The sequence below is a fragment of the Condylura cristata genome, unplaced genomic scaffold, assembly GCF_000260355.1.
Source record: "Condylura cristata isolate star-nosed mole 26May11 unplaced genomic scaffold, ConCri1.0 scaffold00010, whole genome shotgun sequence".
In the NCBI taxonomy this organism is placed as follows: Eukaryota; Metazoa; Chordata; class Mammalia; order Eulipotyphla; family Talpidae; genus Condylura; species Condylura cristata.
The window spans coordinates 19584352-19598136 of NW_004567111.1; the positions used below are offsets into that span (position 1 = coordinate 19584352).

At 41.6% G+C, this 13785-nt stretch overlaps 1 protein-coding gene across 3 annotated transcripts in view; it reads right to left on the reverse strand.

Annotated features, from left to right (window-relative positions):
- Positions 1–275: 275 nt before the first annotated feature.
- LMO7 (LIM domain 7) overlaps positions 276–13785 on the reverse strand; it is a 59217-nt gene continuing 45707 nt past the window's right edge. For 2 of the 3 annotated variants that reach the window (XM_012723130.1, XM_012723128.1), the window contains 8 exons: positions 13659–13705; positions 12705–12770; positions 10838–10890; positions 8362–8578; positions 5144–5422; positions 2962–3070; positions 1731–1833; positions 340–433 (listed from right to left, as the gene is read on the reverse strand). In XM_012723130.1, the coding sequence (XP_012578584.1) occupies positions 411–433; positions 1731–1833; positions 2962–3070; positions 5144–5422; positions 8362–8578; positions 10838–10890; positions 12705–12770; positions 13659–13705 (897 nt within the window). In that variant the 3' untranslated portion in view covers positions 340–410. Of the gene's footprint in view, positions 434–1730; positions 1834–2961; positions 3071–5143; positions 5423–8361; positions 8579–10837; positions 10891–12704; positions 12771–13658; positions 13706–13785 lie in introns of all 3 variants that reach the window. The other variant, XM_012723129.1, reaches the window with a different exon arrangement.

Consider the following 13785-nt stretch of genomic DNA (forward strand, 5'->3'; position numbering starts at 1 on the left):
GCATACATTACAATAAACAAAGCAAATGCAATTACATATTTATATTATCTAAAAAACAATAAAATAACCTTCCTCAAAACACCACTAGGAAGCCAAACTAGATTACCAGCCTCAGAAATATCTTAAAGTATTTATTTTTTCCCTTGTGCTCAATCCTGAAAGTAAATACTGCACTTTTTTTCCCCACACACATAATTACCTTCTCATAAATAAACAACAAAAATACAAGTTCTACCAAAACTAACACTCTGATGTCATCTAAAGTAGCCAAAAAAAAAAAAAAAAAAAAAAGGTGTTATCCTTTTTTTGAAAAGCGAGCCCAAAGACACACAACAAATATTTATAGATCTACATCAGCAGCAACCACCTCCTCTTCTATCTGCAACAGGGCTTTGGTTTGGGCGCTTACATCACATGGCGGTTGGCCGTCCAGCTGATTAGCAAGGAGAAAAGAAAGAGAAGCGCTTAGATTCAGGAACACTTGAACATTGCCATCTGTACCACATGGCAGTCATCACTCAGAAAATGGCCCCGGGAGGTGGAAAGAACAACCTTGTCATTCAGGACAAAGGGAGGCAAAACACAGCCTCGGGGCTCTTGAGTTCTTTATTTGCAAGAATGGAATCAAAATGAACTGCTGATATGGACACAAGAAGCCATCCACTCTATTACTGGTCTTGGAGGAGGGAAGGTGTGGTCAATTTTTCCTCCACGCTTCCAACAATCAATTTTATTTGGCTTTGGAACTTGATTGGAACTTGATTAGAGAGAGAAAAGCGCGTGCACACACACACACTCCCCGTGATGTGCCCAGCCATGACGCTCTCCCACCTCGCGGCAGCACGGGGCAGCACCCGGGAAGAGCTGCGCCGCTGTGGTTGGTAAGCTCAGAACCCGAGACAGATGAAATAGAGTTAGGAGGCTCGAGCCATTCCAAAGCACTCTTCACGTAAAGGGCCAAATAAATACCTCAGAGTTCAAAAGCAAATGGTTTTTCTGATACCACTTGTAACACCCTTTCACAATAAGGAAGAAACACATGTTACCAGGGTCAAGGTTCAAGATATAAACAGCAATCATGGTTGTTTTTATGCAGCTATGAACATATATGCAATCTCATACTATCTTATGCTTTACAACACACTTAGGCAAAAACATGCTTAGACATAAAGTAGCATGGGGAGTTTTTGAAAAATTCAACTTTTCTAAGGACAAAAATCCACCACCATCGAATCAGAATTAATGCTCTCCCTTTTAAAACTGCTGTCTCTACTGATCTATGATTATATAGTAACTTAAAGCATAAACTGCGTGTTTAGCCATCCTGTTGAAAGCTGATCCCATTTTCAATCATATAATAAAGCCGATTGTTAAATAATAGCAGTCACATTGTGATGGGGGACCAGTCCTTAGCATGACAATGTATGCAGAAGGCTCACTTTAACTGTATCCTCAAATCACTAAGGGTTTCTCCAGACTGAGCAGATGGCGCCGGATGCAGGCATCTGCCCCTCTCCCATTCCTCAGCCCCGCAGCCTGCCCTTCGGCCGGATTTCTGACCAGCGACTCCTCGGCATACTCTCTAGAAGGGAGCAGACTACAACTCCAAAAACTTGGCCATTTTAAGGCAGGGAGGTGGAAGGGGTGACAGGGACAGGATCAGGGAAATGCATGGGAACCCGGGTTCTCCTTAAAAGACAGGAAATTTTCTCCCTAATTTGCTCTCTTACATTTGAATCTGAGATAGCAGTCATTGCAGTACAGTTGGTTGTTTCGGATTCTGACTTCTGCTCCTGAGGAAGACCCTCCGAGGTCACACCCACAGGCAACACACTGCGGTGGGGGAAACAAAAGGACACATCAGCAATTCAAGAACATTTAGGGCGGACCCAGAAAAAATAAAAAAATTTAAAAAATGAGCAGAATGCAGCTTCTAAGCTTAGATGTATGTCAGCGAAGGGAAAAAAAAAAAAAAAGACGCCAAAAGATCATTAGTAAATTAAAATCAAGCCTGCCAGATGAGACATTAAAGTATTCATAAAGCCAATTTTGAGAGCCAAGAGGATCATTCTAAATATACTGAAGAGTAGAAATGACTCACTAATGGACTCAAAGGGATTTAGTCTTCATGTCTCAGAGAGAAGTATGAAAGGAGAAGCCAGGGAAAGACGTGGCCAAGTGAAGTGAAGACGGGGCTTCTGAAACCCCATCTGGGTGGGCCCCACCCCAGTCCCCACCGCACTAACTGGCCAAGTGTTCTGGGGCACTTTCACATCAAGGCTGGGTATTTGGCTCCCTGTGCCTGACACTAAGCATTCTGACTCATTCTGCTCTGCCCAGGAGCACCCCAAGCCAGCAATAGACAAGCTTAACTAGCTTGGTCTGTGGGACTCCAGGATCCATAAAGGGAATCCCCTGGCCCAATGTGAGTTCAAGAATCCAACAGATGTGTCTCTACAGACAGACAATGCGAAATGTGCTACCACAGTCTTAGTTCTTTTCAAGTGCAAGGACCCATCAGGTGAGAACAGACTGTACAATAGGCTACGTAAAAATATTTACATACGCATGTGTAAAAAAATACATATATGTTTTTTCCCTATGCAAAGCAGACATTTAGGCACTGCTGTCACCACGGTCCCCACGCTGTTGCTGACACTGGAAAATTTAAGTTTGTCTAAGGTGACATGTTGGAGAAAGCCTTTCTACACTGTAGAACTTTACTTAGAAGAGCTCAACAGGTTGGCAATAGGAAGTGCATCATGTTTCCAGATTTAATTTTTGAAATTCGGTTCAAGATTTGACAACGAGGCGGTAGCAGGCAATTTGCAGCTCAATACGCAGCAGAGACACGTGGGTAGCGCCTAGCTTGTTAGCAGCACATCCACACCCAGCGATCCATGAAGCCATGCGCTCCTCCCAGCAAAGCTTTGCGGGCTGCAGGTTGTTTGTCTGTCTCACCTTAAAGCAATGCAAATGATAACAAAGACCCAGGGACTCGATGATCATGGCGGCTCCTTTGCCCAGAATGTTATTGCAGTAGGAGCACACGCGCTTCCCACTGACTGACCTAGACGCGGAACAAGAACGGAACGGGCTTTCATCTGCACTCAGGTTATGATGGAGTCGCACACTGCTTTTACCATTAGCAATGTTTCAAGAAAGTCGATACATGCACGGGAGAAAATTTTCACCAGCAACCCGAGTGTGCTTGGTTATCTTGTCCTTGTGTCAGGGTATCACTACTTCTGAAACCCCTGGCATCTATTCACGCCTGCGAACAACGCCCTCCGACCATTCTGTGCTTACTGCACCATCTCCTCAGAGGTCTCCAGGGCTCAGCAGTCTTCTCCCTCTTCTAAACCACCCTCCACCTCCCTGCCAGTGAACCCTAAAAGTACAGCTATCATGACTCTTGCTTCTCCGAGCAGAGGGAACTTGCGGCGCCTTTTTGCAAGGACTGCACTGCTCCACACCCATCTGGACCTCCTCTTCCGTTCTCCTTCACCCAGCAATCTGGCTAAACAGAAGTGGCAGTGCCTTGGTGACTGGGCTGGCTCACAGGACTGCCTCGGGGCAGAATTAAAAGACCACTGGCTGACATCTTTCAGATAAATGAAGAGGCTTTTCCCACTTTCCTTTAGGTAGAAGTCTTCTCTCTGGTGAAAGGCAAAGGTACTGCTCACACCTCTGCATCCCACAGCACTAAACTAGCACAACACTTTGGAGTTGCCGGAAAGTGCAGAGCAGGTGATGGCTCATGTTCAAGGCCACCTCCTAGATGGAGACCTTTTCAGGGCAGAAAAGCCCACAGGTGTCTACCCTCATCAGGTACATAGGTATCTCTTCCTCTGTCTCTCTATCTCCCAAGGCACAGACTTTATTTCTCTCCCAAAGCCACCACAAATCCTCACCCCCTACTTTAAAAAAAATATTTATGCATATGGAACTGGGGTATAGACCAGAGGTGAGGGGTGGTGAGAGGATTCACCAGAGACAGAGTGGGGAGCACAACAGACAGATCTACCAAAACACACTGCTGAGGGGAGCAGTGGGAGAGACAGGAGAAGTCTGCTGTGCCACGTGAGTCACCTCCCTGGCTGGGGATAGAACTCGTGCCCAAGCTGCTGTGGTTAGGTTTGTAGTGCTATGCTTTAACCTCTTGCACCATCAGGGAGGGCCCCTTTACCCACTACTCTTAATTGAAACTCCCTGACTCACATTTTATAATGTAAAAACAGTATTTTAGATTCATGTAAAATGAGTTTTCGTAACAAAAACCTTTATTTGATAGCTCAAGTACTCCAACTTAATCAAGGTCACTTTTCAGAGCTTGCAGTGAGAAGTAAATGGCTGTAGAAATTTGGGTGACACCCAAATATTGCTGCTGTGGTTATGATGAGTGAAACATCACCAATCTGTGGAAAAGCCTCGAAAACCTAAAGCCCAACACTTGTAGGTAACTGAGTTTCATTCCCTGCCAAAAGGAAGACTGGAATGAAGACCATCATAATAATCCTTAGTTCCCACAGCATACGACCTATAGAACTCAGTTGGCACAGTCTGAACGAAATGCTGGCAAGCCAGTGAGGGGCATTCTTTTTTTTTTTTTTTTTTTTGAAAATTCAAATCCAAAAAGCAATGTCTCACTACTTTATTTTTATCTAGCTTGTTAAAAGTTCCACAGACTATGGAATGTTTTCCCCTATACACTCAGTTCCTATAAGATGGGCTTGGGATACAGTTTCATTAAAACACTCAAACATTTTCAATACTGCTATTGCTCAGGCATTCCAGCTACATTCAGGAGCTCCTGTATGTTTTCATGACTCCACACCAAGACCCACGGCAGGGACTTCTGCATCTAAGACACTGACCAGAAGCACAAGCAAACAAAACAGAAACGATGAGGCAGACATTTGAAAGGTCTCCATGGCCTCACAAGACGTCCATAAATGGCTTAAGGGTAGCAAGGAAGGGTGTGAAAAAGCCCTCTTAACTGAGCTGATTAAAAAAAACAAACATTGAATTGGAGACATTCAAGAAAGCTTTTTCTTTTTCACTGGAGAGGCTGGACCAGATTTGGGGGTAATTTTAATAGAAAAATACCCCTAAAACCAAAAAGAAAAAGAGGAAGCCTTACCTGTTCCGCAGCTGGGAGCCAGGCTGTGCAGATGTGGGGGAATGGCTGCGTGGTGTGGGGGAAGGGGCAGAGGAGGTCTTGACAGAGCCCGCTGAAAAAGGGGGGACACTGGAGGGCGGGTTGCGCATGTAGGCACGGTTTGAGGTGGACACCTGAGCAGGCGGGCGGCTGAAGTCTTGAACAGAGGAGGAAGCGTAGATGGCAGTCGGCTGGTTGAGCCAAGCAGATTGCCTCCAAGAACTGGACTTGGGGGAGTCCAGGTTATCTAGAGATTCACCTCTGCAACACAGGAAAGAACAACAGAATACATTCAGCTTGTAATCTACTAAGTGGTCATTAAATGTCCACTTGATAAGCAGCGGTTCATCAAACAAGTCAGGTTACATAAAAAATTACCTTTCACAAGCAAAACTGTCCCCTTAGAAGTATGGTGCTGTTTCACACTTGATAAACCTTTTAAATAGTTAATACTTTAGTGCTTCAGCAAAAGAATAAATGCCCAATAAGGTGGAATGAACACACTGAGAAATATTTTGTAAATAAAATACACATCCAAAGGCACACATTCTCCCCTTAAATCTTCAACAGATAAATCAAATCTTAAAAAGTATTTTTCTCAAATCCAACCAGAAATAAATTTTAAGTACTTACATATGCCAAATGTCAAATAAACACTGTCACAAAAATATTAATTCTGTTTAATCTTCACAACACTGTACATGATTTTTTTTTAATCTCAAAAAAATAAACTTATTCATTGTAAAGGAGCTCGTCAGTGGTGGCACAAGCTTTAAAACCAAGGTTTTCCACTCCAAGCTTCCAGGCCATCCATGCCCGCTGCTCAGCCCAGAAAGCTGCACAGTTTAGAATACACAGGAATGTCCACCAGCCACTTTCCTTAACATGTATAAACTCTTAAAAGAAAATTTAGCTCACAAACTGATATAAGTACAAACTTGGAGAAATCCCTCTTAAGTGAAGACTTAAACTTCGATTAATCTGATCTACAAAAATTCACTCCAAATTATGAAGGCTTCTTCCACTTGATCCATTTGTTGTTATTGCTTTTAAAACCTTCTCACTTATCCCAAGTATGTAATGTGTATTTTTTCTTTTCATTTTATGAAATAGTACATCATGATGAAAAAGACTCAGTAGAAAAGGGTATCTCAGGGAGGAATAAAATTCCCTTTCCAACCTCACTTACCACAACTTACCTGCCCTAAACCGCAGAGGTGATCACTATGCATAATATACTGTCTAGGCTTTTTCTCAGAGACGCAAGCACATATTCACATAAAGATGCACTTTAACCCGTGTAATCATAGCCACGTCTGCATGCATAGCTATGCGTTTTTAAACAGATGCTTCTACAGCATCATTCTTCACTAGCTTGCTTATTCCACTCTTTGCATGTCAGTTCAGGCGACACCTTGGTGGTCCTCAGTGACTCACATGCCTGGTGTCCATCCCCTTACGTAGTCCCCGCCCCATGGTTTTGGGCCTCCCATGTGACAACCTGTGCCAAGGAGACATCAGCAAACATGTGCACAGTGATGTCTCCTAAGCTCTTGCCTGTTAGGACCACTCTTCTTACAAGGTTCCTCTTTACAGCCAGGAGGCAGCAAATCAAGTCATTCTGTGAGCAGCCCCATGAAAAGACCAGCACTCCCAGTCAACGGCTCTGGCTAAGCCCCCAGAGTATCTACCTCAGGGATCAGCAGCACAAGCCACTGCCAGGGGATGCATGCCTCACGAGTGAAAGATATTTTACATGGTCAAGAATCATTTAAAAACAATAAAGCCAGCAAAGAATATGTGACAGAGACCCAAGAGGCCATAGTGTCCAAATGATTTACTGTCTGGTCATTTATGCAAGAAAAAAAATTTTTTTTTCCTGCTCTAAATGATTATAGTTGCCTCAGCCAACAACATGCAAAGACTGCCCCAGTCAACACTCAGGACTGTGAAAGTAATGAAATATTTTAACAGTAAGTTTTGAGGTGGTGCATTCTGTCTCTCATTCCCTAACAGTTTAAAGTTTGTATAGTTGTGTATCTTGTTGATGTCACAATTCATGAGCATTAAGTACATCTCATTAGGCATTTTTATTTTTTTTTCCTGTTGTTCCTATAATTTGCTGTTAATTTAATATTATAGTGTTAAAATGCATATCCAAGAATATAAAAAGTGAAATATCTCTCAAAACATATGTGCATGCTTCTCCAAATACATCCAGGAAGTAAAGTACTAGAAACGATTGAGCTCAGGCAGGACACACTGAAAAACTGTCCAGCCTACTGGAAACAAGAATTTCTATTTCCTTTTACAATTGTCAGTACTAGATTTAATCAATCATTTCACTTTCCCCAAATCACATAAGCAAGATACACCATTGTTTTAATAGTCTTGATCTATTACATTTAATGTCCTTTACTTCTTTTTCTATGAACTATCTGTTCACATTACTTTGTTTCCATAAATTTTATTTACTATCTGGTCACTTATGATGAGGGCTTAATAACTTATTTACAAAAGTTTTTTGTATACCGAGATAATTAGTCTGTCATCCCTAATTATTCCTCACTTGTTAACTGTAGAAATACTGATTCAGAATAACTTCAGTCTTCATTAACCCAAGATACAACTTATCAAATGGCCATCTTCTCACTTCTAATTTATAACTGTATTTATCTTATTAGAGTTATTAAAAATTAGGATTTCACACTTTGTGGACCCTTTTATCGTGTTCTCAATCTAACCATCTCCTCACTACAAATATAAAAAGATTACATTTAGTAAAGCTTTAGTAGTAGCCAAAGAAGCACTAAGGCAGAATAAGTGATTTAAGTGACTTCACAGTCCCACATCTGGCATTGCAACCTATTAGCCACATGGTTTATGAAGTGTCTTCCCTACTTGAGAAGTCACTTTCTTTGTCACTTCCCTGTTTGAGAGTCACTTTCTTTGAGTCATAAACAGAATGACTGCCCCACCTCAAAATATTTTCCCCAGATTGAGATGATGTCGACAAAGTAACCAGCATGTGTCTGGCATTTAACGGATGCTCCCGACATGGGCTGCATTACATCTTCCTCCCACTCTATCTGAGGTAGGGAAATTATGGCCGCTCTTCTATCCAAAGCAGATAATATGTCTAGAAATTGAATATTTGCTTTACTGCACAGAAGAAAAGTAATTCCAGAAACGTCTCGCACCTTCTCATAATTCCAGGCAGGCAAATAGGCTCTTTATTTACGACACTGGAGCTGCGCTGTCGGATCCAGCTGCTGTCAGTGTGAAGCGATGTCCTCTTCCTCATTTCTTGAAGGATTTGCTGTCTCTCCCATTCTGCGCCTGAGGAGAACTGCTCCCTCTTGGGACTCCTCTGTAATGAACCAGTATTCCCAGCTCGGTCTAAATACCTGTTGCTTCCTAAAGTAAAACACACACCAAAAAATTTAGCATTAGTCCTTTAAAAAAGAAAAAAAAACAAGATAGAAAATATATCCTCAGAAACAATGCAGAAAAAAAAAAAGTGACACAGTGAACATAAGCTGACTTTATCAACTCTCAGAGAAACTGTGGCATGAGAACACAAGAGCCTGCTACTCCTGGAAATCCCAACTGCACTCCCAGAAGCACATCACAGAAAACATTCAGGAAAACAACCAGCATTGATTTCAACTCATCTAGGAAAGTTTCTCTTTCTTTCTGAATTAAATCAACTGAGCACATTCCCATCAGATGCTCGCTGTGAAAACTGTGCAGGGAAAAGAGAGTTCTAGTCTCTCAAAGCGTGAGCATTCCACCCGGAAGAGATGAACATAATTGATGCTTCCCCAGCTGACACACCTCAGATCGTCACAGGTGAAAATCACAACTAAATTGCAAGAATCACAACATTTTAATTCTGAAATGACTGTAAAATGTAGTACTCTCCAAGTAACCCAGTGGCTACCAAGGAGTGTTAGAAGACTTGTCTAGGAAATGGACAGAACTATAATTTGAATATTGAATTTATGAATAATTAAATCTGACTTTATCTTGATACTTTGTCTCCAAAGTGTGTTAATGAATTTCAGATTTGGGTAATAGGAACATAGTTTTGAAGTTCCACCTTACTCTGGATTAGGAAATCTTAAGTAAGGATTTATTTTCTTTCTGTATCCAGTTTCATTGCTATTTTCTTCCTTTCAAAATTCAAGGTGTGTCTCTGCATAATTTATCTTTGTAAGCAATAAGCAAGGTTAACAAAGATTTCTTACACCATCTATGTTTGCTCTTCTGTGTATACACAGCTTATCAATTTGGTGAGACTTTAAATAAAGCATTTCTACTTTAAACGTGCCTTACTGGCATTTCATTCAAATAGGTAATAAATGTCATGACTGCTGTTCAGGGGCTTATCATTAATAATGGGAGAAAACCAGATTAATAACACAACCATCACCATGAACAAGACAATTCCAGAGGCTGCCATTAATAACAGGCCACATGTTTAAGTTCAGGAGAGAATATGATCAGTGCAGGCTGAAGATGCTTCATAGCAGAGTAAAATACTCTAGTTCTCATGTGTGTGACTAGGGTACACATTCTGGGGAGAAAAAAAACTCAGAAATTCAAATAGGGAAAGGTAAGACCAAAGAAAGCAGATCAGAAAGCACGTGATAAGTTGGGAACACAAAGAACAATTTGGTTATAGTTAAGATTTCCTCATGAGAAAAAAAAATAGCAAAATAGGCTAAAAGTTAAATTAGGACTGGCTATTACAAAGGCCTGTGTTTTAAGGGGGTGATTATAGAACCATAAAGCCTGGTAGTATCTGGAAATTCCACCAGTTTTAATCAGCGATTACAAACTAGCTGCCTCAGGTCCTTTGGGTTTACAGATAAGTTTGGCTCACAGAAAGGTTATATTTTTTAAATTCCTTTTAAAAATAACATCAAAATCCAGATTTTTTACCTTCTCTTTCACAACAAAGACAACTGACAGTCATAGGCTTGCATTTCAGTGCATGGTGGTGACAAGCTGGGGCTGAGGAGTCAGTCCCCTGAGAGAGTGGACCAAGCACCCACCGAGTTCACCCCAGACCTTATCCAGTCCTTCATGCACTTATGTAAGTGACCAGCACCCTCCTGATGCAAAGCCGAGTTAAAATGATGCTTATTGCTTGGGATTTTATTTTTCCCCTGAGTTATTTAATTTCAGTTGTGTGTATCAGAAATACACTTTCTACTAACAATATCCAATTTCAAATAGTTTTTGCCAAGTGAAAAATTACCAGTTTGGTTTTTTGACATCTGGTCATTTAAACGTAAAATTTCAAGTTTACATACAATTTTTAAGTCCCCTGGTAGTTTGCAGAACATTTTTCTGACCATATTTCTTTGGCTACATGATAAAATCTATTATATAAAACTGTATCAACATCACTTCACAAAATTCCCACATATTTCATTAGCTATTTAAAACCATCCTAACCTCCCAGGAATACCTCTATTAAAAAATAAAGCCAAAATAAACACAAAACAATCATTTTGTGTTTAACCGTGAATGCTAAAAGCACTCAGTAGTTTAATTATGTACTCTTAATGGGTCTGAAATATCTTGACCTTAAAAATACTGATCATAGCAAGTGATGGCATAAATAAGCAAGTATTAAAGAATTTTGAGGAAAATATTCATATTTACCATTTTTATTTGTGGAATAATCATCAAGCTCAGTAGTGGATCTGGATTTATTCCTAAAACACAGAACACAATATATTAATAGGTGGCTTTAAGAACATCTTTATGATGAACACCAAAAGGTTTTTAAAGCAGTTGATTTATTATTTTACATCTTCAGAGTGATTTTTATTTTAATACCAAAGAATATGTTTTATGTTGCACCAACTAGCAGAATATACTAGCACCTCTAAAGTGGAGGAAAAGTTACAAGATGGAAACAACTAAAAATCCATTTGAGTTCACATGATGATTAAGACAGTAATTACTGCCCAACGTGTACACATTCTCCTCCAGATAACCCTTTCCAGGCTGCTGAAAGCATCAGTCCTAGCTCACCTAACTCAGACTCTTCCATTTCCCTCATGCTGCCCAAGGGGCATAAAGTCAACCTTGAGGAGGTCACTCCAGTAACTAGGGTACTTCTCTGAAGCAGCAACTTACCAAGCGCTGGTCTAGCATTCAAAATGGTGTTGGAGGTACTGCAAAGGTGAGGTGCCTTCTGAAAATTCTGGTTTTGTTATGATGGACGTTAAGCTCATGTCTCCAGAAAGCCTCCAGGGCTATACCATGACTACATCACAATGGCCTCATGGTGGTATTTCACATTTTTAGGATTCCTAAAGTTTCCTTTCCCTACAATTGAATTATTTTCTCCAGGATAAAGAGATACATAAAGAAGCCTTATTTAAAACTATAGGTAAGTTGCTAGCTTGAAAAGGAGATACACTTTAATAATTCAGCAGTATTCATTATAAAGGCAGTCATCACTAGGTTTTCTTCTCCTGCCTTATCATGAGCCCACTGCTACCTGTATTTACCTTTTTTCTGTCTACTCTGAGCCCTGCTCAGTCATCCTTCCACCTCTAGATATGAGTCTTCCTTTATCTCTAAGTCAAGCTGCCTTATCTCTAAGGCAAACTTCCTGAAGAAGTTTCATCTCTGAAAACAAAAATTCATGGTCAAACAGTGGCTATTTATAGATGCACTCTGTTTAGAGTGCAAAACATTTGAAAATATATTTAAAGGCCCTCCCTGGTGGTGCAGTGGGTTAAAGCACATCACTGAGAAGCTAAAGCCACTTCCGCATGAGTTTGATTCCCGCCTGCCTCGGAGGTGACCACATGGCGTGGCAGACCTCTCCTGACCCACCCGCTGCTCCCCTCAGCAGTGTACTTCGTCGATCTGCCTATTCTGCCCCTCACTCTGTCTCTGGTGAAGCCTCTCACCACCCCTGAGCCTCTGGCCTGTACCCCAGTTCTGTATGAACAAATAACCTCTTTTAAAAGAAGGGGAAGGTAGATTAAATAAAAAAGTGAATTCAATTCAGCATTCAACCCCCCTTATATTGTAGCTCCTCCCACAAGGGAGAGTTTTTCTCTTTCCCACGAACTTGGGCTCATCTATAACTAAATTTAGGAAAGAGAATGTGGCACCAGCCATAATGGTCAGCTCAGAACTCAGAAGGTGAGGTGTCTTGCACACTTCCTTCTCTCTAGTTCATTTCTCCCTTGCCCATCGGCATGTAGCTAGGATGGCTTACTGGATGTTGAAAGATAAGTGGCATAGTTGTATTACTGCAGCTAACAGCAGCCAACTGCCCAAAACACAGCTGCCTAGTAAACTGGCAAATGCATTTAGTGAGCCCAAACAACCTAGAGAACTACCAAACTGAGCCCAGAGCACTTACCCCACAATCATGAATTAAGTCACTGAGGCCAGGGTAGTTATTTATACAGCAGAAGATAATCAATACAAAAACCAACCAGCGAAACTCCCATGTATCATGTAATAGACTAATCGCCAAACAACAATTAAGTGTCCTACACACCTGTCACTAGCAAGCAAACCTGAAGAGTCTTCCTCTCTCTTGGGTATATCATAGGAATCAACAGGCCTGAAAAGATGAACAGAGCTTATGGTCAAAATATTAGACGTTAAATACTTTCCTGAGTTTAAGAAATGTATATGAAAACAATGATACCCCACCCTCTTTGTGAGGCGGATCTCTGGGTTGAAAATTAAACATATAGAAGTGTTCAGATGAATTGCTACCACTGCTAAAGACACTTGTAATTCATCCACCCCACAAACGGACTGTGTGCCTCCTACATTCTGGCACTGTTCTAGAACTGGGCTGTGGGTGTCAGCAAAATAAATTTATTGCTGAAGAGAGGTAAACAAAATGTGTCAAATGTAGTACTTCCTAGAGGGGAAAGGCACACCAACAGACACGCTACTAAACACGTAGCATAAAGCAGAAAAGGGATATAGATCAGACAGGTGGAAGAGATGGGGGAGATGCATTTATTTTAGATGAGGTACCTGGGTAATGAAATCTGAGCAGAGATGTAAAGAAAATAAGTCAAACAGGTGAGAGTAAGACTTGTAGCAGACACTAGAAAATGCGGAAGCCCAGGAACCAAAATGTTGGGCATTTTCAAGGATAAAGGAGACCGGTGGGGCTGCAATGGGCCTAACTAGGGCAAAAGTGGGCGTTAAGTGAGGCAAACAAAGGGCTTGAGACCCAGCCTCAGAGAAGCCTTCCATGCTACCGAAGGCCTGGGACTGTGTCTAACATGCCAAGACACCAGTTGGAGACTTTAGAGCAGGGAGGTGAAGTGGCATGATCCCACTGACAATTGAAGGGTCACTCCATGCCTGGGTTCCCTGAGGTGGAGAATGATGGCAGGGAGCGGGAAGAAAAGCGTAGGTGCCTTGGAGTAGCATATGGACACAGCTAAGCCAAACCAATTGAGCAGTCACACACACCCTGGGGACAGACCTTCTATACTGGTATATCCTGACCGAAGTCTCTTTCTCTCTCTCCACCTGGTGCACCAGTTCCTCTGCATGGCGCTTCTCCTCTGCATGGCGCTTCTCCTCTGCCAGGCGCTTCTCCTCCTCTGCGT